Consider the following 26004-nt stretch of genomic DNA (forward strand, 5'->3'; position numbering starts at 1 on the left):
GCACAATTTCTCCCCGCCCCTTTTTTTCACGTGGCTCATCATTCAGCTACAAATATAAATATAGCAGAATGATGAATCTAGGCCTTAGTTTTTTCTCATCAGCCTCTAAATATTCCCCCCTTTACTTCTGAGATTCACAATGTCACTTATATATTTTCTTCTGTTACTAGTGTATCTAAAAAAAAAAAAAAGTCATCTCCCTGTTTTACCATATTTGCTATTCTTTTTTCCATTTGACTTTCTGCATTCTTTATACTACTTTCCCAGTTTCTCTTAACTTTTCCAGATATTGTCACTTGACTTCTTCTTTCTCAGGCTGATGCAATAACGCACGGCTCAACACGTGATTGGACATGCATTTTGGATGTGCGCCCATAATCCCTGATGCAAAATGGGGGTTAGCGCTTCCAAAATGCACATCCAACCGAGCGTGTAGCTAATAGCGCTCATCACAAATTCATGTTGATGAGGCTATTAGCTATTTCTCCCCACGCACACATTTTACTCTAAAAAAAAAAAAAAAATTAACAGCTGCCTCGGAGCAAACATTAATTCTTGAGGAGCCCAAAAATTTTACAGAAAATCAGAAAATGGCGATATTAAGTTGGAGGAACCGAAAAAAGAGAACCCTAAAAAAAAAAAAAAAAAAAGTGTGCCTGCAGTCAGGTTAGGAAAAGGGACGCTCAACTGACAGCCACATATCCTGAGCGCCCGATGCTGAGAAGGCACTAGGAATGCAAACTTTTCTTTAGCGCCTCCTTTTTTTCTGCGGCAGCTGATTTAAATATTAAATCAGGAACCAGAGAAGTGGACCAATGCGCATTAAGAGAGCGGTTGCTCAATCATGAGCGCCCGTTTAACACGCAACAATATTGCATCAGCCTGTGTGTGATCTCTTGTAGTTTATGAAAGCTAACCTTTTTCTCCCTTATCCTTTTTAGCTGCTACTTTGGAAAACCATAGGAGCCTCTTTTACTTCTTTCCTTTATTTATTTTCCTAACAAAAAAGTTTGTTTAATATCTTTAAATATCTTTTTAGTTTTGCCCACAGCTCTATTTCCCCTAGATTTTCTCTTCCAGATAATGACTCCTTGAGGTTCTCTCCAGTTTTAACAGTTAGTTTTCTTGAAGCCTAGGACCTTTGCTATGAATGAATGTTCATCTCCTGCACTCTTATTCTAAACCACACTGTCTGAACACTGGATCCCAGATGATCATCCACTAAAACATCAGATATACTGTCCCTGTTGGTAAGCACCAGGTCAAGTATCTGCCCCTCCCAAGCAGGTTCTGTTATCAGTTGACAAAACAGTTCTCCCTGCAAAGAATCCAGGAACTTTCTGCTTCTAGAAGACACCACTGCCAAGATATCCCAATTACCATATGGCAAATTGAAATCCCCTAGTAATAGCACGTTTTTGAATATCTTTCATTAAATCTCCATCTGTTTTGTAATTCTGTGATGGAAGTGTAATCCAATGTGGGCAGTCTTTAGTTTACAGGAGAGCAGAGTAGGCTGGATTCTGGCTATTATTCTTGAAAATTACTTGTATCCCACGCCCTCCAAGGTTCGGAACGGGTCACATAAAAACACACATAATCCATAGTCACTTACAATGGTAGCAATAAAATGTACAAAAAAAATCAAACTTAAAATTGCTTAACATCCAGTTAGCTTGTTGGAAGACAGAGAAGACTGGACTCTGGTATTCTTCTACATAATTTATTATTTACAGGCAAATTAAATAACCAAAAGCCTGCTTACTTCAGCAGTGATGGAAATAGAAATGCAGCAGTTTACAGATAAGTAGTTTTAACATAATTCATCTGAGCCTGGCAATTTATCCATCTCCTCAGCAGAAACATCTTCCAACCAGGATTCCCTTATGGTTGTCTTAAGGTGAACCAGACTAAATGCTGATCCTAGACTTTTAAGAAGGGTCTTATGTACATTCCCTTACATAACTCTCCCCCTCAGCTTGAACTTGTCAGGTTGAATGTCTGCCTCTATGTGGGATCCCCTAGGCCTAAGTGTATCTTCCCTTTCAATATATATATATACACACACTTCTGGTCCAACTATAGAGAATTACTTTCAAGTGGGGCCTGTTTAACTTCTCCAGGATTACCCTCCCCCACCCTTTTTGGGGAATCAATAAGGGGTTCCTGGATTACCCACAACTGCATCTGATACATGTCGTCATGAACAACTGAAACAGTAAGAACCCAACCAGGCTTTAAACACTGTAGCTCTTGGATATCCTTTCTTCAGTGCTGTCTCCATGGTCTAAATATCTTTGCCTCTATGCAGAATACATCTACAATATTCCATGAAGCAGTTTCCAGAGGAGATGTCTCAGTGCAGTCTGGGCTGGCTTGACTGGCCATAAGCTGGCCCCACAGAGTCTCAAACTGGGAATAATCACATCCTAGAACCACAGGGTATGGACCTCAGTATGATGCAGTTTCATTTTTCCATTCTTTCAGTACTCTGGAATGTATACCATCTGGTCCAAGCGATCTCGTACTCTTTAGCTTGTCAATTTGCTGCCTTTTATCTTCCATGTTCACTGAGATTTGTTTCAGTTCCTCATTTATTTATTTATTTAAAACTTTTATATACCGGCATTAGTAAGCATACATCATACCGGTTCACATTGTAACTGAAAGGCTGAAATTACATTCAACGGGGTGGGGGGGGGGGGGAACCGGGAGGAATATACATAGAGCAGGAGGTGAAGAAAATTGAAGCAGTTTCAGTTCCTCATAATTTTCACCTTTAAATATAATTTCTGGTATGGGTATCTCTTTTATATATTCCCCAGTAAAGACTGAAGCAAAAAAAATTAATTTAGTGTCTCTACTATGGCTTTGTCTTCCCTTACCCCTTGGTCATCTGGTAGTCCATCCAATTCCCTTGTAGGCTTTCTGCTTCAAATGTACCTGAAAAAATTATTGTGAGCTTTTGCTTCCATTGCAAGCTTCTTTTCAAATTCTCTTTGCCTTTCTTATCAATGCATTGCATCTAACTTGCCAGTGTTGGTTTCCTGTCTTTTTCATTTGGATCCCTTTGCCATTTTTTGAAAGATGTTCTTTTAGCCATAATAACTTCTCCCCCCTCACCTTTTAACCATGCTGGTAATCATTTATCCTTCTTTCCACATTTTATAATGCGTGGAATACATCTGATCTGGGCTTCCAAGATGGTATTTTTAAAAAAGGTCCATGCTTGCTGTAAACTCGTAGTCTTGGCAGCTGCTCCTATCTATTTTTTCCTAACCATTTTTCATGTTCTCATAGTCTCTCTTTTGAAAGTTAAATGTATCACAGTAGATTTTTTTGTGTCCTTTCTCCAGTTAAATTTTCATCATGTTATGACTACTATTGCTAAGTGGCCCCAAAACTATTACCTCTCATACCATATCCTGTGTTCCTCTTAGGACTAGATCTAAAATAGCTACTCCCTCCTGCCCCCCACCCCCACCGTGGTTAGTTCTTGTACCAAGCTCTCCATGAAGCATTCATTATTTAATCTTGGAACTTCACCTCCTTAGCATGTCCTTTGGTGACATTTACCCAGTAATACTCAGGCATTTAAACTCACCCAGTATTAATGTTTTGCTAATTTAGTTAGCTTCCCTAATTTCTGTTAGGAATTCATTGTCTGCCTGTTCATTCTGTCCAGGCAGATGGTAATGCACCCCTAATGCTATTTTATCCCACTTTTCATATGGAATTTCTATCCATAAAGATTCTACAGTGCATTTTGTTTCCTGCATAACTTTTGTCTTGTTTGACTCCATGCCCTTTTTAATATATAGTTTGATCCACCCTATCATTGCGATACAAGTTGTACCCTATATCAGTGTCTCATTGGTTATTCTCCTACCACCAGGTCTCTGAGATGACACTTATATCTGTCTCTTCATTCAGCATTATACACGCTAACTCTTCAATCTTACTTTTTAGGTTTCTAGCATTTGTACACAGAAATTTCATAGTATGTTTTTTGTTTGAATTTACAACCTGCTTATAAGATGAGAGATAATGTATTATCTTTCAACTGTGCCTGCTCATTACTTAAGAGCACCTGGTCCACTTTTGCATTTATTGCAACCTCTCTATTGGAATGCCCTAACTTCTCTGTATTAGTATCCTTGAAAGATACATCATTCCGAACCATGTGCTTTGTAGCAATTGTTGGTTTTACCCCATCATCTTGTTTAAAAGTGTGTCTCTGTCTCCTTTTTAAAAGTTAGTGCCAGCAGCTTCCTGCACTCTGGTTAAGGTGGAGCCCATCTTTTTGGAAAAGGACTCCCCCCCCCCCCCCCCCCCCTTCCCCAAACTTTTGCCCAGTTCCTATCAAAGCCTTCTTCCCTACACCATCGTCTCATCCTTATATTGAGACTCTGGAGCTCTGTCTGCCTCTGGGGTTCTGCACATGGAACGGGGAACATTTCTGAGAATGCTGTCCTGGAGCTTCTGGATTTCAACTTTCTACCTAAAATCCTAAATTTGTACCAGTACTATCTCTCTATTCTGTGACGTCAACACAAATATCTCTTGTCTTTTCTTGAATTAATTTTTCTGGATTTCTAGCTCACTTTTTTAGTTTCTGTACTAAAAAAAAAATCCTTAATGATTATGTTCCATTAATTGCTAACATTGAAATGAGAGTAGCTGGTGGACTGCAATCTACATTGTTCATCCCAGAGTCACTTCTCCCTTCACTCTAGGAATGAGTATTCGTTTAAAACAGCATTGAAAGTATCAACAGCATTTGTTTATTTTATGTCGGTTCCAATTTGAAATGAGAAACCCCCCCCCCCCCCCCACCACCAATTCTTTTTTTAAAATTGTATTTTAGCATGTTAAAATCATTTATGTACACTCAAATGATAGTGCTGACTAAAATGCAAAAATAAGTTGATGGAAACAAAAAAAAAATAGTAAAAGAAAAAACAAAATAAGGTTGTCTTTTTTTTTTTTTCCCCCTTACACACCCTTATTTTACTCCTGCACCCTGTAACTAGTGACCTTTTGCCAACTCTTGCTTTGATGCACAGATTCCTGTGGGTAATCAGTGGGCACCCACAGGAATCTTGGCTGCTTCAGAGGGAGCCACTGTGGATTGTGTATACCAATGTTTAGCATATTCCTGCCTTGAAGTGTAATCAGAGTATTTAGGCTGAGAGTTAAGTAGACTGTGTGACACAGAGAAATAATTCAGTAGAATGACAAATTGTATTCCAAATTGTTTAAGAGCAATACAAACAGTTTTATACTCCATCTAAATTACTGGCTTTCTAGATATCTACTCTAGCAACTAGTACTGAAACAAATAGATATACATTTAGAAATCAGTAACATAGCAGCCAGGACCTTTATGGCAGCCCCTCATAACCTCCCATTTACTAATTACAAATGAATGTCTTATTGCTGGATAATAATAGGCCATAGCTTTAGTAGTACATATAACATCATCTGTATCTGAGCTTAAGAACAGTACCCTTACACTGCATCTGACTGTTCATCATGAAGCTATGTAGAATCTCTCAGGTGCTCGGCCTTGTGCCTGCCATATCTAGTTGTGACATCATGTGAACCTGTTAACCAGGCTCCCAGCATGTTTCCAAGCTGAGCTGCCTTTGTCCCCAGCCTGGCTGAACACAAATGCCAAGCATCCAATCAGGTAGGTTTGGTTCTGTGTCGCCACACAAGAGAGGGCCCTTCTTCACCTGCAAGACAGCGAATTGAGGATGCTTATCTGCTCTTTGGCACTACAAAGTCCTGTAGTAATTCCTTGGCTTGGCTACCCTGTCCCCCAGCTATAACAATATTAACCATCATAATTCATGTAAAAAACATTTTTAAAATGTGCAATATTACAAGAGTATCATTTTATCTGATATCTTCATTAACCCATCTACCCTGTGGAGTAGATGGATTAGTGGCTTGTTGGCATGCAAGAGAATGACATTGTCCCTCTGCTTGGTTTCTCTTCACTCTTCCCTTGTCTGTGATCCCTCCTGGCAAACTAAGGGAGTCATTTACTAAACCTCGTTAGGTGTTTAATGTGTGTTAAACACCTAAGCAGCAGTATTTTAAATATCACGTGTTATTTAACCCCAGTTAAAACTAGTATGGTAATGAGCTGTTTTGCATGCATATGCTTTGTAAAAGCATGCAAAGCAGCTCATTACTATTAAAGGTTATGCTAATAAAATAATACAGATTGTCTCAAAATATGCAAGCCTACTTATTTTCTTGAAAGTTAGCTACAACTCTTGAGTTGTAGCTAATTTTCTCTGGGTGCATTGGGGCACTAATGCTCTCAGGCTGGTTTTTAAAGAGCCGTCCAAAAGAGCCCATCCCAAAGAGTGAAAGACTCCTCTAGAGATACTGTGAGACCCTCGTCCATCCCCACCCCCCTATTTCCTCTAGTGGCGGCCTTCAAAAGAAAAAAAGTTTAAAAAACAAAAAAAAAAAATCAACAAAACAAAAACCTTGAAGTTGCATGGCAAACACCATGGCCCCCATACACAAATACCCCTTCCAATAAATGCCTCCCCCCGACAGTAGCAGCCACCCAACCCCACTCCTGACCCCTGATACCCCTGACCATCCCGGGCATACCTGGTGGTCTAATGGGGTCTGGCCCAGTGCTTTCTCTAGTCAAAATGGCGCTGGCTGTATGTCATACTAGATATGCCCCTATCATCTAAGGGCTGGCTTCTCTGTGTTTGTTAAAAAAAAAAAAAAGACTGAGGGGCCCCTGTGTAGATGCATGGTATTATGTCAGTCTGCACAGTCAAAGTTCTTTACAGTATGTGTGAAAACTAATGCAGTAGAAAAAAAAAGGAAGAGGAATCCTTAAGATAATTAAACACACCAGCTCTTACACATCTTTACAGTGTAGGAAACAATTCAACTCTCTCATCTAGAACCTGTTGACACATTGCGAGGAAACTTAGTTGAGTGAATTTTTTTTTTTTTTTTTTAAAGTAGAATGGTAAATTGGATGGCTATGCATAATTCCCTTTAAGGGTTTAGTTTATTTTTCGATGTACTCATGAAGGCATAGATACACAATCAGACTTGGAGATCAGAAGGAAAATACCCTTCTTACATTTCTGTTCTCTGCTATTTAGAACTTGTATGCAGATCACATACCTTACAATATCAAATTGCTTTTAATTTTATATTACTTGTTAATGCTAGCAAGCAATGATGATTGAGTGCTTTATTCCTGTTTTCACATACTTTACCAATATTCTGCAATTTGACAGGACTATAACCCATTATTTGAATGAAGAAACATTGGAAGGACTTAAAATGATTCATCAGGAGGTCTGTAAATTCTCTTTATTACTTATTGCAACTTCACATTTGCTTTATACTAACCTGTTCAAATGCTACTACTTAAACATGCTTGGGACAGATTAAAAAGTGCAGTAATAAGGGTAGGTGAGGGGTAACATGTAGAAGAAATGAGATGAGGGTATTGAGTCTTATATCAGCGGTATGGCTACATTATATTTCCAAGAAGACTGACTAACCTGTATAGAGTGGCCATGGTCATAACTCTTAAGATCAATCAGCATGTAGTAGCCAGATGTTGTGGACCAGAGTTTCACTAGTTTTGGTGATCATGTGGATTATTATATCGGAATAAAGAAAACATTAAACATTTAATTACTATCTAAATTTCTTTTATCATAAATAAAATTTTATTACTATTTTTCTTTCATCCTAAATAATTCCCACTTTTCAATTAAAATCTCACACGAAAAAGCAAGTACATAATACAGTGACAACTAAACACCACAATACTGATGTCTCTGCAACATGTTATAATGAAAATCCACCACATTCAAATAGTACCGTCAGATGAATATGCCACTTTGCTGTTTGCAACCAAAACGGCAACAGCACAGCATGCAGGGCCGGAGCAAGGGTATTTGGTGCACTAGGCGAACCTTACTGCCTTGTGCCACTCCCCCCACCCCTACCTGTTCCCTCCACATACAGAATTAAAAATTATACATAACAGATTTTACATGAAAACAGACATTCTAATTAAAACTAACACATGTATATTATATTTATATGCAAACCATTGTGATGGTATATCACTAAATGACAGTATAGAAAAATGTTTAAATAAATAAATATGCACTATTTCAGTACCAACCAGCAAACTCTACGAATACTTGGTACCCAATATGGTAAATTTACCATACCAAAACAGCACTATCTGACCAGCACTTAGACAATAATAATCCTACCTAGGAAAAGGCAACACTGCAAATATTACACCAAGCCATTAATACACTACCTATTAGGAAACTAAAACAAGCCAGGCTGTTCTAGATCCCTACACAGAAACTACATTCTAACAGAATACCTTATCTCAGTCATACATGCACAACAGAAACTTGCCAATTACAGAATAAAGAGACTATAAAGTGTAAATAGAAATATGCAGACAAAACTGAACTAGATACTGCAACAAACCAGACTCTCTATGGAGTGGAACAAGGTAAAATACAGACACTCTGTTTCTCACAGAACATAAAAAATAAAATCAAGAAATATAAAACATCAATTGTATTAGTAAAATCATCCTAATAAAGAAAAAAATATTTCTCAAAAGAGCTGATGAATAAAGCAACATCCAATAATTAAAAACTCATAAAACTGTACCAAACACTAATAAAATATTTTAATACAGCAAACACCATCAAATAACACCCAGTAATTAAAACTAAAAAAAATATATCCCCTGCTTTCTATACACAGGAATTTTGATTTCCAGATACCCTAAGACTGTCATAGATTACAAGGGGAAGAGGAAGGGAGATTTTGCACACACTCTTTCCCAAACACATATGTTTCCTCTCTCACATGTTCATTCACGCATGCTCCCCCGTTCCCTCTCTTACACACCCACACACACACTCACGTGTGCTTATATACATGGTCATTTACACACACGCTTATACATTCAAACCTTTGCTCTTTCTTCCCTCTGAAGGCCAAAGAGACAGTAGTGGTCTCCTCTTTCTACTTCACGGCCCACTAGACTCTGCTTTTTCCAGTGGCTAGGCTTCACTGCCCTCCTGCTTGTGACTGCCCAAGGGTGGAAGTGGGAGGCTGATGCTGCTGCTTCTGGCCCTGCAGGCCATGCTGTTCCTGACTGCAGGAGGAGGAGAAGGCTGATGCTACTTCTTCCAGCCTCTCCTGCAACTGACTGCCAGGAAGAGAGGGGGAACAGACCCCACTGCTCCTTACCTGAGAGGAGAGGGGAGTTGATGCTGTTTCTTCTGAGCTGTGGGGTTCCCCCTTCTCTTGACTGCATTGAGGTTTGAGCTTTTTCCAGCTGCACTGCTCTTTCTCCTGATGGCGGCAGCCATGTCACCACCTCCTTCCTTACCCATATGGGCCAGTGTAGGTAGAAAGAAGAGGGTGCCATCACTGGTGCTTTTGGTGGCTGCCTAGTGTTTCCACTGGCACTGACAGCATGGAGTGAAGAAGAACCAAGTTGAGTTCAAGAACTAGAACATATGAGTGAAGGGAGAGAAGGAGGGAGAAAAGAAACCACGAGGATTAGGCATGGGGCATGGTGCATCTCTCTGCATGTAACAGGGAGACTCTTCAGAATAGTCAGTCAATCTGAATGCCGTGCCATGGTACTATTTTCAGTGACATTGGTTAATGCCATTAATGCGATAGTAAGGTTGGCCAAAAGAGTGGCCATGTTTTGCCTGTTTCTGTCTATGGTGGCTACAGTCTCCTGTCACAATTCCCTGTACACACCAGACCATCTCTCAACCACAGAGTTGTCATGCCTACTCCTTCCTGGACATCATTTAAATCTCCAGCTGATCACTAAGATCTTCCAGGAATTAGGAGCAAAGGAATAGCTGGCAGCTCTTCTATATATTCCATGACTGGAAAATCTTTGGTGGGTTCTGTTACCTCTCTGGAGCTACATGGATATGCATCTGCTGGTCGACCAACTGGCTCAACAAGCGGAGGAAAAAGTGAATTCTTGAATGGAAGGTGTTCAATTTTTTTCCATAGTTTCATGAATAGCAGCAGTCTTCCCTGGATCCTTGCCCTCATTTTTATGGCATCAACTGTTTTAAGGATACAGAAACAAAAGTTGCATCTACTCCATTCATAGTCATCTCTTCACCCTCCCCCCCCCCCCCCCCATTCCCCAAAGTCAAACGTTAACATCAAATCATTTTTTACATGCACCTGGATCCCCTGTAGAATAAAAACTGCAGTCTCCATGCACATTGGCAAATGCCTCAGGCCGAACTGTAGAGAGTATCAGCTCCTCCAAGGTGGTCAGCATGGTGGGCCTCCCCCAGTCTTTTGTTATGCTGCTTGTATTTTTTGCCACCTTCTCTTTAATCTTCCTTTACGTATTGCACCAGCACTGTTATATCTGCTTTACTGTCTGGGTCTTGACGGCCAGGTTGCTGACATCAGTGGCTATCAAGGCCCAGATCCTCCTCTTGGTCTCCAATTAATTCTTGGAGCCATACTTTGCAGCATAGTTCTCACACACATGTTCTTGTTAAGCTCTGAAAAGGACACATCACGCACATTCTTCCAAACTTGCCACCATGCCCTGCTTTGCTGCTCTGGCCCATTAGGGGAGGGGGAGGCTCTATCATCTGCTACGTTTATCCCTTACTGCAGCCTCTCTCTGCTCTGCCACATCCACCCTCTTCCTTTTCCCTTCAACTCTGGGTCCTGTTCCTTTCTCCTCCTGTCCTCCATCTCTTTTCCCTCTTCTACTCCTTGATCCACCACATTATCGACATGCTCCATTGTGTCACCGGATAAAAAAACGTGCACACAAAAACTGTTATGAACCAAAAAATAAAAGGTTAATAAATCCGGCATCCACTACTGCTCCTCCTGAGACTTTCCTGAGAATCATCAGTAACAGTCTCAGGAGTAGAGCTCCGCCCAGCCGGCAAAAGACAAGCATCAAGGGGGCTAAGCAAAACTTCGTATGCAGCCAGTTTTAACTCTCATACACCAAGGCCAACAAAGTGGATTTTTGCCCCCTTCTCCAATGCAGGAGCCACAAACTCATCTATGACACGCTGCCCAGTGGGAGGTAAGGACACAATGGGAAAGGTCCAGATCTTCCCTTTCCTCTTATCATGGCAAAGCAGTTTTTCCTAGTGTGTGGACAGATGGACTCAGGTCCTTATGCTTATGCTTCCCTGCCAGCAGATGGAGACTGAGCAAGCTGACATCACAGTATATATAGCCCTGCAGTGACCCCAGCCTGCCAGTATTCTCCATCTCCAGCAGAAGGTGGATGTGCATCTTCCTATGGGGAATGCTTCGAGCTTTTTGGAAGGAGAAATTTGATTCTAAATTCAGGAAAAGAAAGCCCTGCTCTCCTGTGATGAAACCTAAAGGTCCCTCCCCCAGTTGAGAATTCCTGAGGTGATTTCCGTGGTCCCTCAGAGGTGTGCCTTGGTGTAACTGGGTTTCCCAGCATGGACTTAGCTGCTGGTTCATCTGCACGTCCGGCGCCATCAGTAGCACTAGCCCCCTGTGGCCTTCGATCTTACGAATTATCCTGCCCAGCAAGGACCATGGAGGAAAGACATAAAGCAATCTGTCTTCCGGCCAGACCTGTACGAAAGCATCTATTCCAAGGTACCACGGATCTCTCCTGTGACCTGTAGAATCAAGGAACCTTCGCATTCTGAGAAGTTGCCAGGTCTAGGAACGGAAGGCCCCAGTGATCCACAATCAGCTGAAATGCCTCGGCTGACAATACCCACCTCTCCTGGTACAGACTTTCCCTGCTAAGAAAATCCGCTCTTAAATTGTCTTTTCCTGCAATGTGAGAGACCGAGATTATCTGCAGATGAACTTCCATCATTTCCATCAGCTGGTCTATTTGCTGTGACACTTGCAGGCTCTTGGTTCTCCCTGGTGACTGATATACAGGCCACCATTGTCGCGTTGTCTGACATCATACGAACCACTTGATTCTGCAGCCTGTGGCTGAACTGCAAGCATGCCAGTCGTATCATCCGGTCTTCCAGGCAATTGATGTTCCAGCAGGACTCTTCGGCATTCCAACACCCCTGGGCAGTGAATTCCAGACACCATGGAGACTCACATCTGTTGTGAGTACCAACCAGACCAGAGAGGAGAAGGGAACTCCCTTTCTCAGATGATCCCTCTGCAACCACCACTGGAGGTGGGAGCAGATTTCCATCAGCAAGTGGAGCCAAACCACATAATCCTGAGACCGTGGGTTCCAACGAGATAGCAGAGAACTCTGAAGAGTATGCCTATGTGCCCTTGCCCACAGCACCACTTCCAGTGTAGCTGCCATCAAGCCTAGTATCTGTAGGTAGGACCACACCGTCTGGCATATGGTGGTCATCAACTGATGCACTTGAGACATCAATTTCTGGATCCAAACTTCCGGTAGGAAAACTCTGTCCTGTCCCGTGTCAAACTGAACCCCCAGAAATTCTAGTTGAAAATTGTTCTTAGTCAGGTTCACCAGCCAACTGAGTTCCTGCAATAAGGAGATCACCTTGTGTATCACCAGGTGGCTCTCATCCTGAGACTTGACTCAAGTCAGCCAGTCATCCAAATATGGGTGCACCAGGATTCCTTCTTTTTGCAAGGCCGCAGCTACTACCATCTTAATCTTGGAAAATGTTCAGGGAGCGGTGGCTAGATATGATGTATTTCTCGAATACTGGTATATAAAAACAATTAAATAAATTAAATAAATAAATAAGATGAAAAGGCAGCGCCCAATTATAATAATGGCGCCCAAACACCGTAAAGCGTAGAAAGCATTGGTGTTCCGATCTATTGGGAATATGAAGGTAAGCCTCTGACAAATCCAAGTAGGCCAGAAATTCCCGATTGCACCACCATTATTGCAAAGTGTAAGGTTTCCAATTCGAAAATGAGTCACCTTCTAACTTCCTAGCTCTTGCAGCATTTTACGGCACCAGGTGGAAGTGACTGCATGGCTTTTAATATATGTTTTCCTGCATGAAAACTCACAGACTTTTTCTATGTATACTCCATTAAAAAAAAAAAACAAAAAAACCCACGCTCTTTTTTTAAATAAATACAGTTTAGATGCACAAATATCTGATGCAAGAAACTTCTGCTCAATAAGGGCTAGATATTAAAAGCCCTGCGCGCGTAAATCCTGCCGGATTTACACGCACAGGGCCCTCGTGCGCCGGCGCGCCTATTTTGCATAGGCCGCTGGTGCGCGCAAAGCCCTGGGACGCGCACAAGTCCCGGGGCTTCGTAAAAGGGGCGGGAGGGGGTGTGTCTGGGGTGTGTCAGCAGTCTGGGGGCGTGTCCGGGGGCGTGTCTGGGGTCAGGAGGCGGTCCGGAGCGTGTCCCGGGCGGGGGGGGGGGGGGGGGGGGGGGGCGCGATCCCGAGTCCCCAGGCACTGCGGCCTGTGCCGGGGGATGCCGAGGCGGCGCGGGCAAGTTACGCCTGGTTCAAGCAGGCGTAACTTGCACAACAAAATGTAGAGGGGGATTTAGGTAGGGCTCGGGGGTGGGGTAGATAGGGGAAGGGAGGGGAAGGTGGGGGGATGCGGAAGGAAAGTACCCTCCGAGGCCGCTCCGATTTCGGAGGGGCCTCGGAGGGAATGGAGGCAGGCTGTGCGGCTCGGCGCGCACAGGCTGCCAATTTTGCGCAGCCTTGCGTGCACCGACCCCGGATTTTATAAGATATACGCGGCTACGCACGATTCTTATAAAATCCGGCGTACTTTTGTTGGCGCTGGTTGCGCCAAAAAAAGTACGCGCGCGCGTAATGTTTTAAGATCTACCTCTAATTGCATATTTTTGTCTGTATGCACTTTTTTTTCTGCTGCTGCATTGATTTCCATTTCATTTGTTTACTGATTCAGGTTGTGTGGGGATTTGCCTGTGTATGACTTTCAGTGCACAGCTGTAACCTCACCTTTTTTGTATTGACCCCATTGTTTTACCTCCTAACTATATAGTACATTCATCTACCACATTCTATAAATGCATCTTTTCTGTCTCACAGCCTATGAATATCTATCAGTTTGTCATGTTTATTTCTCCTTGACATGCTATATATCCAGAAAGCTGAGCCATTTCCATGATAATACCTTTCCTCTGAGGATGACTGCTGAATATATAATATCCAAACTCCTTCAAAATTATACTTCCATAAAAGAAAATGAAAAAGTGAGCAGAGAAAATATTAAATGATAGCTTCAGCATTGGTTCATTTAAATGAAATATATAAATTTGCCATCTCAGCCTTTTGATGTATTTGCTCATATTAAGATACGTGGGGCAATGATGTTTAGTCCCATCACTTATGATGGCCTTGCCTATGTAATAGTTTTTGAACTTGTAAGTTGGTGTGTAACCCTGGCAAATATGAAATATTTGCCAAACTAAAATTCTTTTTCAAATTCTTTCCTTCCAGCTCTTTGACAGGCACCTGTATAGGTAAGAATGAGAAATTTAGTGCAAATAAGATTGCGGTTATGTTTTTGTTTTCTGTTGTATATTCAGTCTCTCATCATCCAGTTCTGTATTAAAGTAAAAATGTAGGCAATTTGTCTAAGCAGTTCAACTTTTGCTTGACTGCATATTTTTTAAATGTTATGTAACTGATAGAGCTGCTTTCCAGACATCATCACTGGATTGGATTGCCTAATGTAAAGCCAGAGATGACATTACAAAATGAGTATATGAAAGGGAAGGGGGTTGATGGGTATTGTGAAGTTAAAATGATCAAACACTTTGGAATTGATTTAAAAAAAACAACCCTCAACAAAGACCTAGGTTTCTTAAACAATTTAGAGACATAAAATTATTCTTTCACCTTTTGATCAACCCTCCTCCCCACACTAATTGGATTGCCTTTTATGATTCTCTTATTTCTGGTAATGTAATCTTTTGCTTATACAATTCTGATCAGAAGAAAGGAGCAGCAGCTTTTGAAAGCTAGTTTAGAAATGTATTAATCTAGTTCAATAAAAATGTATCACCTTATTTTCTATTAACCTTTATTTCCATGCATTCAAGTAGACTATCATAGCAACTACACTACTTTATAAACAGTTGTGCTCATACGTTTACATACCCCTGGCAGAATTTGTAAGATGTGTAGCATTTTAAGAAAGCATGAGTGATCAGACAAAATATGTCTATTTTTAATGTGTTTCAAATTGAATTATTTTATGCATCAATCATTTAACAAACCATAGGAATATGGTGCACAGATAGGTGGATACAATCCCTTTTCCTGCCCTGCACTAAAGCTGCTACTTATTCACCTGTCGTAATCTGCTTTAGACACATTTAGCCTGGGTTCATTTTAGTGCAGTAAGCACTTGGGGGCGGATTTTAAGAGCCCTGCTCGCCTAAATCCACCCAAATCCGGGCGGATTTAGGCGAGCAGGGCCCTGCGCGCCGGTGAGCCTATTTTACATAGGCCTACCGGCGCGCGCAGAGCCCCGGGACTCGCGTAAGTCCCGGGGTTTTCTGAGGGGGGCGTGTCGGGGGCGGGCCCGAACCGCGCGGCGTTTTCGGGGCGTGTCGAGAGCGTTCCGGGGGCGGGCCCGGGGGCGTGGCTACGGTCCGGGGGCGTGGCCGCGCCCTCCGGACCTGCCCCCAGGTTGCGTCCCGGTGCGCTAGCGGCCCGCTGGCGCGCGGGGATTTACGTCTCCCTCCGGGAGGCGTAAATCCCCCGACAAAGGTAAGGGGGGGGTTAGACAGGGCCGGGCGGGTGGGTTAGGTAGGGGAAGGGAGGGGAAGGTGAGGGGAGGGAACGGGGGTAGGCTGCGCGGCTCGGCGTGCGCCAGCTATATGGAATTGATAGCCTTGCGCACGCCGATCCAGGATTTTAGCAGATACGCGCGGCTACGCGCGTATCTACTAAAATCCCGCGTACTTTTGCTTGCGCCTGATGCGCCAGCAAAAGTACGCCAAATCGCGCGGTTTGAAAATCTACCCCTTGATGAAGAGGAAAGAGAACTAATTTTTTTATATCCTCTTAGTTTGTTTCATAAAAGGCTTATTTCACCTCAAGCCTCCCAGAGAATTGTCTGCTGTTCTTCAATGTGATTCTTACTAATTTGATGAAAATATCTTTTGAACCCATTAATGTTTTTTACCTGAAATATTTCACATGGAAAGTAGTATTTCTTATGGCAGTCACTTTTGCTAGAATAGTCAATGAACTTCAAGCACTAATGACTTACTCACCTTACACCAAATTCTATGTATAGAGACCTTTGTTCTCACTTTTTATTTTTCCTGGAAATTTCAATGTTATAACGAGAAAAAAAAATCTGTGGTTCATCCTACTTGTCCATGTAGAAAACAGAATTGCTTACCTGTGGCTGATCTTCATGGACAGCAGAATAATCAATCACACATACCCAGCAACTTCCCACTTGGCGTAAAAAAAAAAATTATTTGTAAGTCTTATTATATGACTGATGGAGCCTCACGGCAGGTGACTGCTTGGTATAATAACCGTGCATGAGCAGGAAGACAGCCTAATCCTTTCTAGCTCTAGCTACTAAACATTCCATTCTTAGTACTATTGGGTGACACCACCTATCCTGCTGTCCACGAAGAATGTCAGTTACAGGTAAGCAATGCTGCTGGCCTCCTCTGTCCTCCCTGATCCACTCTGATTGGACCCTGACAATAGCTGATTGGTAGGTCATATTGCGATAGGCAGTGGAGCCTTAAAACTGTTAACGAGTCTGGAGAGGGATCTGGTAAATAGGTACTTTTGCTGGTGAAATGGCCTGGCTAAAAATTGCCCTCTTCAAATGTAGCTAAAAATATGCATAGCTGCCACAACATGCATACTTGTAGCTGCAGGAAAAAGAGGCTTTCAGTGGGCATATTCAGGTCAGAGAGGAAAATGGCATTTGGTCATCTGATTTTCAAATGTAGTATGTTCTTTTGCTCCCGTTCTGCTGCCAACATAAATAAGCACAAAATACTCAGATGCTTTTAATGCAGATAGATTGCACGTGCTAATTTTCAGGCATAATACGAATAGTTTCTCTTAAAAAAAAAGTCCTAAAGTATGCATAGTGAAACCACCCATATAGTTTGCATATTGCCCCCAGGGTGGTTTCACTATGCATACCTTAGGACATTTTCTTTTAAGAGAAACTACTCATATTATGTCTGAAAGGTAGCAAGTGCAAAGTATCTGCATTAAAAGCATCTGAGTATTTTGTGCCTATTTGTGGGCAGCAGAATGGGAGCAAAAGAACGTATTACATTTGAAAATTAAATGGCCAAATGCCATTTTCCTCTCTGACCTGAATATGCCCACTATGCCCACCTATTTACCAGACCCCTCTCCAGTCTCTTGTTAACAGTTTTAAAATCTAATTTACAAAGCTCTCTGTTTCAGGAATTCAAAACTGCTGTTAAATCTATTGAAATCTTGACATACAAATACAAATTCTAAACCCGATAAACTTGTCAATCGAAGCTACACTCAAACTAACAGTGATGTATTTATCTTTGATCAGGAAACTAGTAACTAACATGAAATTAATGTTAAACGTGGAAAAAACAGAGATTATATTGCTAGACAGAGCTGGACACATTGAACCTCTAAATATCAGTGTGGAACATAATATAACAAAGCTTCAAGTAAATAATAATGCTCGAGATTTAGGAGAGATCATTGACTCTGAGTTAACATTGAAGAATCATATTGCAAATAAACTCAAAGACGGATATAACAAATTGCACACACTAAAGTGATTAAAACCTCTGCTAGATGAATATAATTTCAGAATAGTACTATAATGCTTATTCCCTAGCGTGTAGCAAATGGACTCAGGACCAATGGGTATAGTGTACTCCTGATAGCAGTTGGAGACGGATCAGATTTCAATCTGACGTCAGCCCCTAGTACATATACCCCTGCAGGAACTGCAGCTCTTCAGTATTTTCCGTCTCCATAGGGACTCTATGCACGCTCACACAGTGTTAGAGTAATTCTACCAAAGAAAACCAAAATAAGAAGAAATCTTTTCTCTACAGACTAGCCTCGCTCTCCTGCGGTGACACCCATTGAGTTCCTCCCCCAGTTGAGAATTCCCGAGGTGATTTCCGTGATCCCTCGGAGGTAAGTCTTGGTCCGGCGGCCGACCTTCGGGGATGTAGCCCCCGACATCGGGTGAGGCCGAGAGGCAGCGGGTGCAACTTCGAGTGCGGCGGTGAAGGTATTTTCCCTTTCCCCCCGTAGCCGGAGACCGCCCGGAAAGAGACCGGGAAGCGCCGAGACAAAGTAAGGTAAAAATCTATTTAAAAGTCTCCGGTCTCTGAAGCTCGAGGTGTCGCTTCTGGGCGGTGGGATCACTTCCCTTAATCACTTGATTATTGCAATCACTTAATAATCACGATTATTGCAATGCCTTACTCTTAGGGCTTCCTGAAACCACTAATTGCCCCCTGCAAGTTTTTCAGAATGCGGCAGCAAGGGTCCTCTCAAACACAAGAAAATATGACCACATTATGCCCGTATTAATCAAATTACACTGGTTACCTATAAACAAACGCATAGAGTATAAAGCTGTATGCATCATTCACAAAATTTTATAAGGAGAAGCAACAGAATGGCTCAATGCCACAATTAGACTACACACACCACAAAGAAATCTGCTATTGAGTAACAAGGGCCTTTACTTACTCTTATACCCATGGTGCAAACAGCACACATCGCAGGTGAGAAACAGCAATTTCAATAGCAGGACCCAAAATCTGGAAGACTTTGACAAAATCTGGAAGACAAAATCTGGAAGACTTCAACAAAATATGAAAGAATTTAAAAAGGAACTCAAAACATGGCTTTTCATAGGGCATACAGTGAGCATGAACAAATCCAGTGAGACCAGAACAGTTGAGCTGATATTAATCTTATTTTACTTTGTTTTTATTTCATTTAGTTTTTAACCGTCTTACTATTGTATTTTAATTATTTTAATGATTTTTTAATCTTTTGTATTTCAAATTTTTAATGTCTGAATTTTATGAAATAGTTATTGATAATTTGTTTTTATTTATTTTTATTATTATTTTGAATTTTATGTTTTTTGTAAACCATTGTGATGGAATATTTTCTTAATGACGGACTATAAAACCTGATAAATAAATAAATAATTTTTTGAAAATAGATCCAGAATGTTAAATTTACGTATTCTTAATTTCCCTAAGACCACTTTTATTGCCCCTTCAGAATTATTTAAGAGATTTCAAGGAGGGTGTTTGTATTCCAGAGCAGCGCTTCTCAACCAGTGTGTCGCCAAACACCGGCAGTCTCTCCCACTGCTCTTCCTTCCCTGCTGCCGTTGCCACCGGGCTATCAGTATGTTCAAGCCCAGTGGGAACGGCAGCGGTGGTAGAAGAAGCAGTGGCACCTGCGACTGGCCTTTTTTTCTTCCCGCGCCTGCCCCCCCCCCCCCCATGACTTGGAACAAGAAGTGATATGTCCTGCGCGGGAAGGAGAAAGGCCGTGCCATGTGGAAAAGTAGCAGCGGCGGCAGCAGCATTGGCCCCCGAGCAATCAAAGCAGACAGTAATCGGGAAAGGAGACAGCAGCATGAGCCTCCCGCAGCCAATGGGATTCTTCTTTCTTGGCCTGCGGGGGCTGGAGGAGACGGCTGCTGCAGTAACATATATGCTCGGGGGGGGGGGGGGAGAGAAAGTGAGTGAGAGAGAGAAGCAGGCAGCCAGCCTGTGTGTAAGTGAGAAAATGTATGTGTGATTGAGAGCCTGTGTGTAAGTGAGAGAATGTATTTGATTGAGAGCATGTGTGTGATTGAGAGAAACTGGTCAGAGAGCTGATGTGTGTGTATATGTGAGAGACAATGAAAGTGACTGCTCAGAGAGATGACTACTGTGTATGTGTGAGAGAGAGAAAAAGCATGGAAGTGAGAAATCTGGGTATGTGAGAAAGCATGGGAGTAAGAAGCCTGATTATGTGAGAGAGAGAGAGCATGGGAGTGGGAAGCCTGTGTTTGTGTGCGCGCATGAATGAGAGAGAGAGAGACTGGTTGGTAAGGTGACGGTGTGTGTGAGAGAAAGAGACTGGTGTGTGTGAATGTGAGAGAATGTGATTCAGGGAATGAGAAGCCTGTGCATGTGGAGAGCGAGTATGGAAATGAGAGAGAAACTGGTGTGTGTGTGTGTGTGTAACAGAGAGAAAGTGATTATGGGAATGAGAAGCCTGTGCATGTGAAGAGAGTGACCATGGGAGTGAGAAATCTGGGTGTGTGTGAGACACAGCATGGGAGTGAGAAGCCTGTATATCTGAAAGAGAACATGGGAGTGGGAAGCCTGTGTGTGTGTGTGTGTGTGTGTGTGTGTGTGCATGAGAGAGATCAGGTGACTGGTGTGTGTGTGTGAGAGAAAGAAAGTGATTATGGGAATGAGAAGCCTGTGCATGTGGCGAGAACAAGCATGGGAGTGAGAGACTGGTGCATGTGTGTGTGAGACAGAGAAAGTGATTATGAGAGTGAGAAGCCCATAATTGTAAGTAGAACAGGGGTGTCGGAAGTCTGTGTATGTGTGTGTGGCGTGAGAGAAACTGTTCAGGAAGGTGACTGGTGTGTGTGTCAAAGACTGTTTGGGAAATGATTGGTGTGTGAGAGACAGAAACTGGTCATCGAGGCATGAGTGGTATGGTATGTGTGTGAGAGACATGGGCCCTAAGGAAAAGGACCATGAGTATAGAGCTTAGCCACTACTGCTGCTTCTAGTGTGTGCTACGGCCTGCATGGAAGGGCAGTAGGAGAGCTGCTGGAGGGGTTAAGTAAAGGTGGCTTTTTAAAGTTTATTTTTCTTGATTGACTGCCATTTTAATTACAGTATTTTTCGCTCCATAAGACGCACTTTTATTCCCCAAAAGTGGGGGGAAAATGTATGTGCGTCTTATGGAGCGAATATAAAAAAAACCAAAACTAAAAATCTAACAAAATCCCCCCACCCTCCTGACTCCCCCAAGACCTGCCAACTTAATTTACTATAATCCCCCACCCTCCTGACCCCCCCCCCCCCCCCAGACCTGCCAAAAGTCCCTGGTGGTCCAGCAAGGGTCCAGGAGCGGTTCGGGAGCGATCTCCTGGGCTTGGGCCGTCGGCTGCCAGTAATCAAAATGGCGCCGATGGCCCTTTGCCCTTACTATGTCACTGGGGCCGACCAATGGCAGCGGTAGCCCCTGTGACATAGTAAGGGCAAAGGGCCGTCGGCGCCATTTTGAGGTTCAGGAGGGTGGGGGGTTGTAGTAAATTAATTTGGCAGGTCTTGGAGGTGGGTCATGAGGGTGGGGGGTTGTTAATTAATTTAAAGGGTTGGGATGGGGGGTTTTTTTTGGGGGGGGGGGTTCCCAGAGAAAGAAACGTTTTCTGATCTGGGGAGTGGACCAAAATGGCCCTCCCCAGACCCGAAAACAAAATGGGGAGGAAAAAAAAAAGTTATGCACTCCCCTAATTTGCTCCATAAGACGCACAGACGCCCGGGGACAGAGCCGGTTTAGCACAAATTTTTTTTTTAATTTTCCCCCTCTGAATCCTAGGTGCGTCTTATGGTCAGGTACGTCTTATGAGTGAAAAATACGGTATTTAATATTATGTGATGTCTGCTTTTTAAAAAATATTTTATTGGTGTTTGGAGAATGTTTAATAGTTATTATGAGTTTTTAATTGTTGGATGTTATTCTGTTCATAGCTGTTTAGAAACATTTATTCTGCTTATTAGTATAGTTTTACAATTATTTCTGTGTGGGGATCTATAGCTGCTTGCTAGTTCTGTTTTCCTAATAAGAGGTGTATTGGTTTTATTTATTTATTTATTTATTTATTTATTTGTAGAGTTTTATATACAGTTATTCGGTAGAGCAATCATAATGGTTTACAAAATATGCAATTATCATACAAAATATGCAATTATCATAGTAGTTGGGCACAGTGAAACTTTGTGCACAATATACATTTTAGGGCCTGATTTAATATTTGTAGTGTTGCCTTTTCATAGGTAGGTTTGTTACTGGTTGAGTGCATTCCATAATACAGGTGTAATTGTGTGCGGATTAGTTTATGTGCATTACTACAGATCCTGGGAGTATGTTAGGTCGGTTCTGTGTCTGTTACCGAGATGAGATATTTTACTAGCATATAAGTATTTGTATCAGTCTTATTTGTTGTATTTTCTCAAGAGGACATGCATTGGTGGTAAACTGCTGTCTTTTCATAAGTAGGACTATTGAGCCTGGTAGTAGAAGGAGTTTGATGAGTTACTGTTACTGAGATGACACCAGAACCAGAATATTTTTTTGTAGGGTGAGTTGTATGGGGAATGTCGTAATTCTGCTTTATATCCATTATTGTGGGTCAGGGGGGTTCCCGTGGATGCAAACTGTACTTTTACATCTAGCCCCGTGACGATCATGGGTCAGTGTGTCATGCATGTGAGAACCATCTATCAAGTGTGTCCCGACAGAAAAAAGGTTGAGAACCACTGTTCCAGAGGAATCCCTTCCTGTTCCATTTAAAGTTTTCTATTCTTATTTTAAGGGGGTGGAGGAGAGGGTAGTGGTGTGGACATGCCTCCTCCTCAACCTGAGAGCTTAGATCTTTCCAGTTTCTTAGATGATTCTTCTGAAATAATTCAGGATAATGCTACTCTGTCTATCTAAAACAGGTAAAAATTTTATCAAGCAGCTTTATTTTCCTCATTGGAATTTTTCCTATACGAGTCAAAAAGTCATGGTATTCCCAGACGTTTGTAGACAAACACAGATTAGGAGGAAAGCTTTTCTCCAGCGTTAGGGAATCTGTGGTTGCTAAAGGAGGGTTTTTTTTCGTTAGAGTACCCAGCCAAATGTATTGTTAAATTTCTTAATAATACATTTTCTTTGAAGTTAGTCATTTGAAAGCTTTCTTGTAAAATAAAATGGTTATGCCTTCATTTTCGACTCCAGAGTCTTGTGACTAGATGATTATATTATTTGTATACTCTTAGATGAGCAATTTATTTTTTTGTTATCTTATTTCCTCTCTTTGGTAAATGTCTCCTGTTCTTCCTTCCTTCCTTTTTTTTTATGGTCTTACTAAAGGATATGACTGTTTCCTTTTTCTTTTCTTTTTCTGAATATTAATAACCTTGTTTTTCTGTCAAGCAATTCTTGCTTATTTGTCAATATGAAAATTATAAATAAAGAGTTTAAAACACAAATCTAATTTACAATGAATATCTTAGAGTAATGCAGGTAAGTAGCACTCCTAAATTCTTAAACGGATCTGTGCATATTTCATTATGGTTTTGTTTGTTTGGGCAGAAGAAGGAGTCAGGTTTTGTGTGTCAGTATCTGAGGGCTCCGCTGCTACATGGAAACTGTGATATGCTGCACCTATAATCCACGTAAGAACCTTGAAGTTCAAAAGAAGTGATCTTTATAGAAATTGTGAACCATGCTACATTTAGTTCAGTTTCCTGTTTAGAGCATAGAAAATGTTGACAGAGGAGACCATTTGATGTACCCAATCTTGCCCCTTTGTACCTGCCTTTTGTGCTGTCCCTAGTCTGTCTTCCTCCCTCCACCACTAATGTCCTCTGACATTTTTGGATCGTGAACAGCACTTTGTCAGAGATTGTGTTCCATTAGGCACCCTGACATTAAAAATTCCTTAAAAAAAACAATTCCTGTTATATGTTGCATTTAAGACTAGAGCATTATCTGAGCCTATAGCTCAGTTGCAGACCTGGGCTCTGCAGGGCAAGAGTATTCTATTCTAATCACTTGACTTTTGGAGCTAGTTTAGGAGGAGTTCAGCTGCCTTCAAGAATTTTCCTTCAGCCACTTGTGGGGAAGAAAGGCAATGATATTTTACCTTTTCTTTGTTGTGTAAATCCTAGTTTTTTTTCTCTCAAAGTCTTGGGAATGTTTGGTTAAGAAAACACACTAGATATTGTTGATTCCTTTTATCGTTGAATCCCCTTTTCACTCCATATTCAGAAATCTGATTTGTGGTAGTATTTGCATTCCATGTTGTAAGAACTTGCAGTGGCTATTTGAATTTTTTTATTTTGAAGCTCTTTTATGGGTGTACAGCTTAATATGCATTGATTTAGAATAATTAAGCCATACAGTATGTTCAAGGCCTGTACATCTGTGGGTGGCTTACTCTGTTCTTATAAGCGCAGTGGCAAGGTGGGGCTTGGGTGGTGGTTTGTTTTTGTCATGAAGTACATGCATTACGTACTGCCTTTTAAAAGCACTTGCCTTCTGGACAAAGCTTAAAAATTTGACTCATATTCTTGCAGCACTCTTGATCTGTCCTCATTTGCCCTGGGCAGAAGTTCTTGAAATATTAAAGTGTCTAGACAAGTTTGTTTGAGTATAATAAGAATATGTAATAGAACACCCCAAAAATGAACCAGATAAAAAAAAAATGTATAACACAGACTGCACACTGAGAAATTCCAAATAGGCTTATTGTATGTGAATAGTAACACTTAAGAATATGAGAAATACCATATTGGGTCAGACCAAAGGTCTGTCAAGTACCCAGTTGGATCTAAAAAAATAGATCCAATCCTTCTTGGTTATAACAGGGATAAGCAGTGACTTCCCCAAGTCTTCAAGGCTAATAGTGGTTTATGGACTTTTCCTCCAATAACTTGTTCAACCCCTTTTTAAACCCAGCTATGCTGATTGCTTTCACCCTGTCCTCTGGCAACAAATTCCACAGTTTCATTGTTTAGTGAGTGAAAAAATGCTATCTCCAATTTGTTTTAAAAATGCTACCCTTTAGCTTTATGGAGTGTCACCTAGTCATATAATTGGAAAGGGTAACCATTCCCTATTTATCCATTCCAAACCATTCATGATTATATAGACCCCTGTCGTATCTCCTCTCAGCCATCTCTTCTTCAGGCTGAAAATCCATAACCTGTTTAGTCTTTCTTCATAGGGGAGCCATTCCATCCTCTGTCATTTTGATCGCCCTTGTCTATACCTTCTCAAGATCTGCTATATCTTTTTTGAGATGGGGGACACCAGACCTGCATACAATACAGAGGCATTTTATCCAATGGTGTAGCCTTGGGTGGGGCCTGGGTAGGCAGAGATCACCATAACTACAATAAAATAGCAATAATCATAAGAATGGGTGCAGAGCAAAACTGACAGTTGATATTACAATCCAACATGAAAAAAAAGACTGTATTCAAATTCTGGTCGTCACTTCAGCAAAAAAAAACAAAACAAAACACTCCCTCCACTATTAAACATTTTGGGGCGGATTTTAAGAGCCCTGCTCGCCTAAATCCGCCCAAAACCGGGCGGATTTAGGCGAGCAGGGCCCTGCGCGCCGGTGAGCCTATTTTACATAGGCCTACCGGCGCGCGCAGAGCCCCGGGACTCACGTAAGTCCCAGGGTTTTCGGAGGGGGCGTGTCGGGGGCGGGGCCAAGTGCCGCGCCGTTTTCGGGGCGTGTCGGCAGCGTTTTGGGGGCGGGCCGGGGGCGTGGCCGCGCCCTCTGTACCCGCCCCCAGGTTGCGTCCCGGTGCGCTAGCGGCCCGCTGGCGCGCGGGGATTTACGCCTCCCTCTGGGAGGCGTAAATCCCCCAACAAAGGTAAGGATGGGGTTTAGACAGGGCCAGGCGGGTGGGTTAGATAGGGGAAGGGAGGGGAAGGTGAGGGGAGGGCAAAAGAAAGTTCCCTCCGAGGCCGCTCCGATTTTGGAGCGGCCTCGGAGGGAACGGAGGTAGGCTGCGCGGCTCGGCGCGCGCCGGCTATACAGAATCCATAGCCTTGCGCGCGCCGATCCCGGATTTTAGCGGATACGCGCGGCTCCGCGCGTATCTACTAAAATCCAGCGTACTTTTGCTTGTGCCTGATGCGCCAGCAAAAGTAGGCCAAATCGCGCGGTTTGA

General features: G+C 42.2%; 1 protein-coding gene across 3 annotated transcripts in view; it reads left to right on the top strand.

The window, feature by feature from the left end:
• Positions 1 to 26004, top strand: part of TBCD (tubulin folding cofactor D) — a 974871-nt gene that overhangs the window by 568652 nt on the left and 380215 nt on the right. For all 3 annotated transcript variants that reach the window (XM_029600281.1, XM_029600283.1, XM_029600282.1), the window contains exons 22-23: positions 7290 to 7350; positions 14507 to 14529. In XM_029600281.1, the coding sequence (XP_029456141.1) occupies positions 7290 to 7350; positions 14507 to 14529 (84 nt within the window). The remainder of the gene's footprint in view (positions 1 to 7289; positions 7351 to 14506; positions 14530 to 26004) is intronic.

This window comes from Rhinatrema bivittatum, chromosome 4, assembly GCF_901001135.1.
Source record: "Rhinatrema bivittatum chromosome 4, aRhiBiv1.1, whole genome shotgun sequence".
Classification (NCBI taxonomy): domain Eukaryota; kingdom Metazoa; phylum Chordata; class Amphibia; order Gymnophiona; family Rhinatrematidae; genus Rhinatrema; species Rhinatrema bivittatum.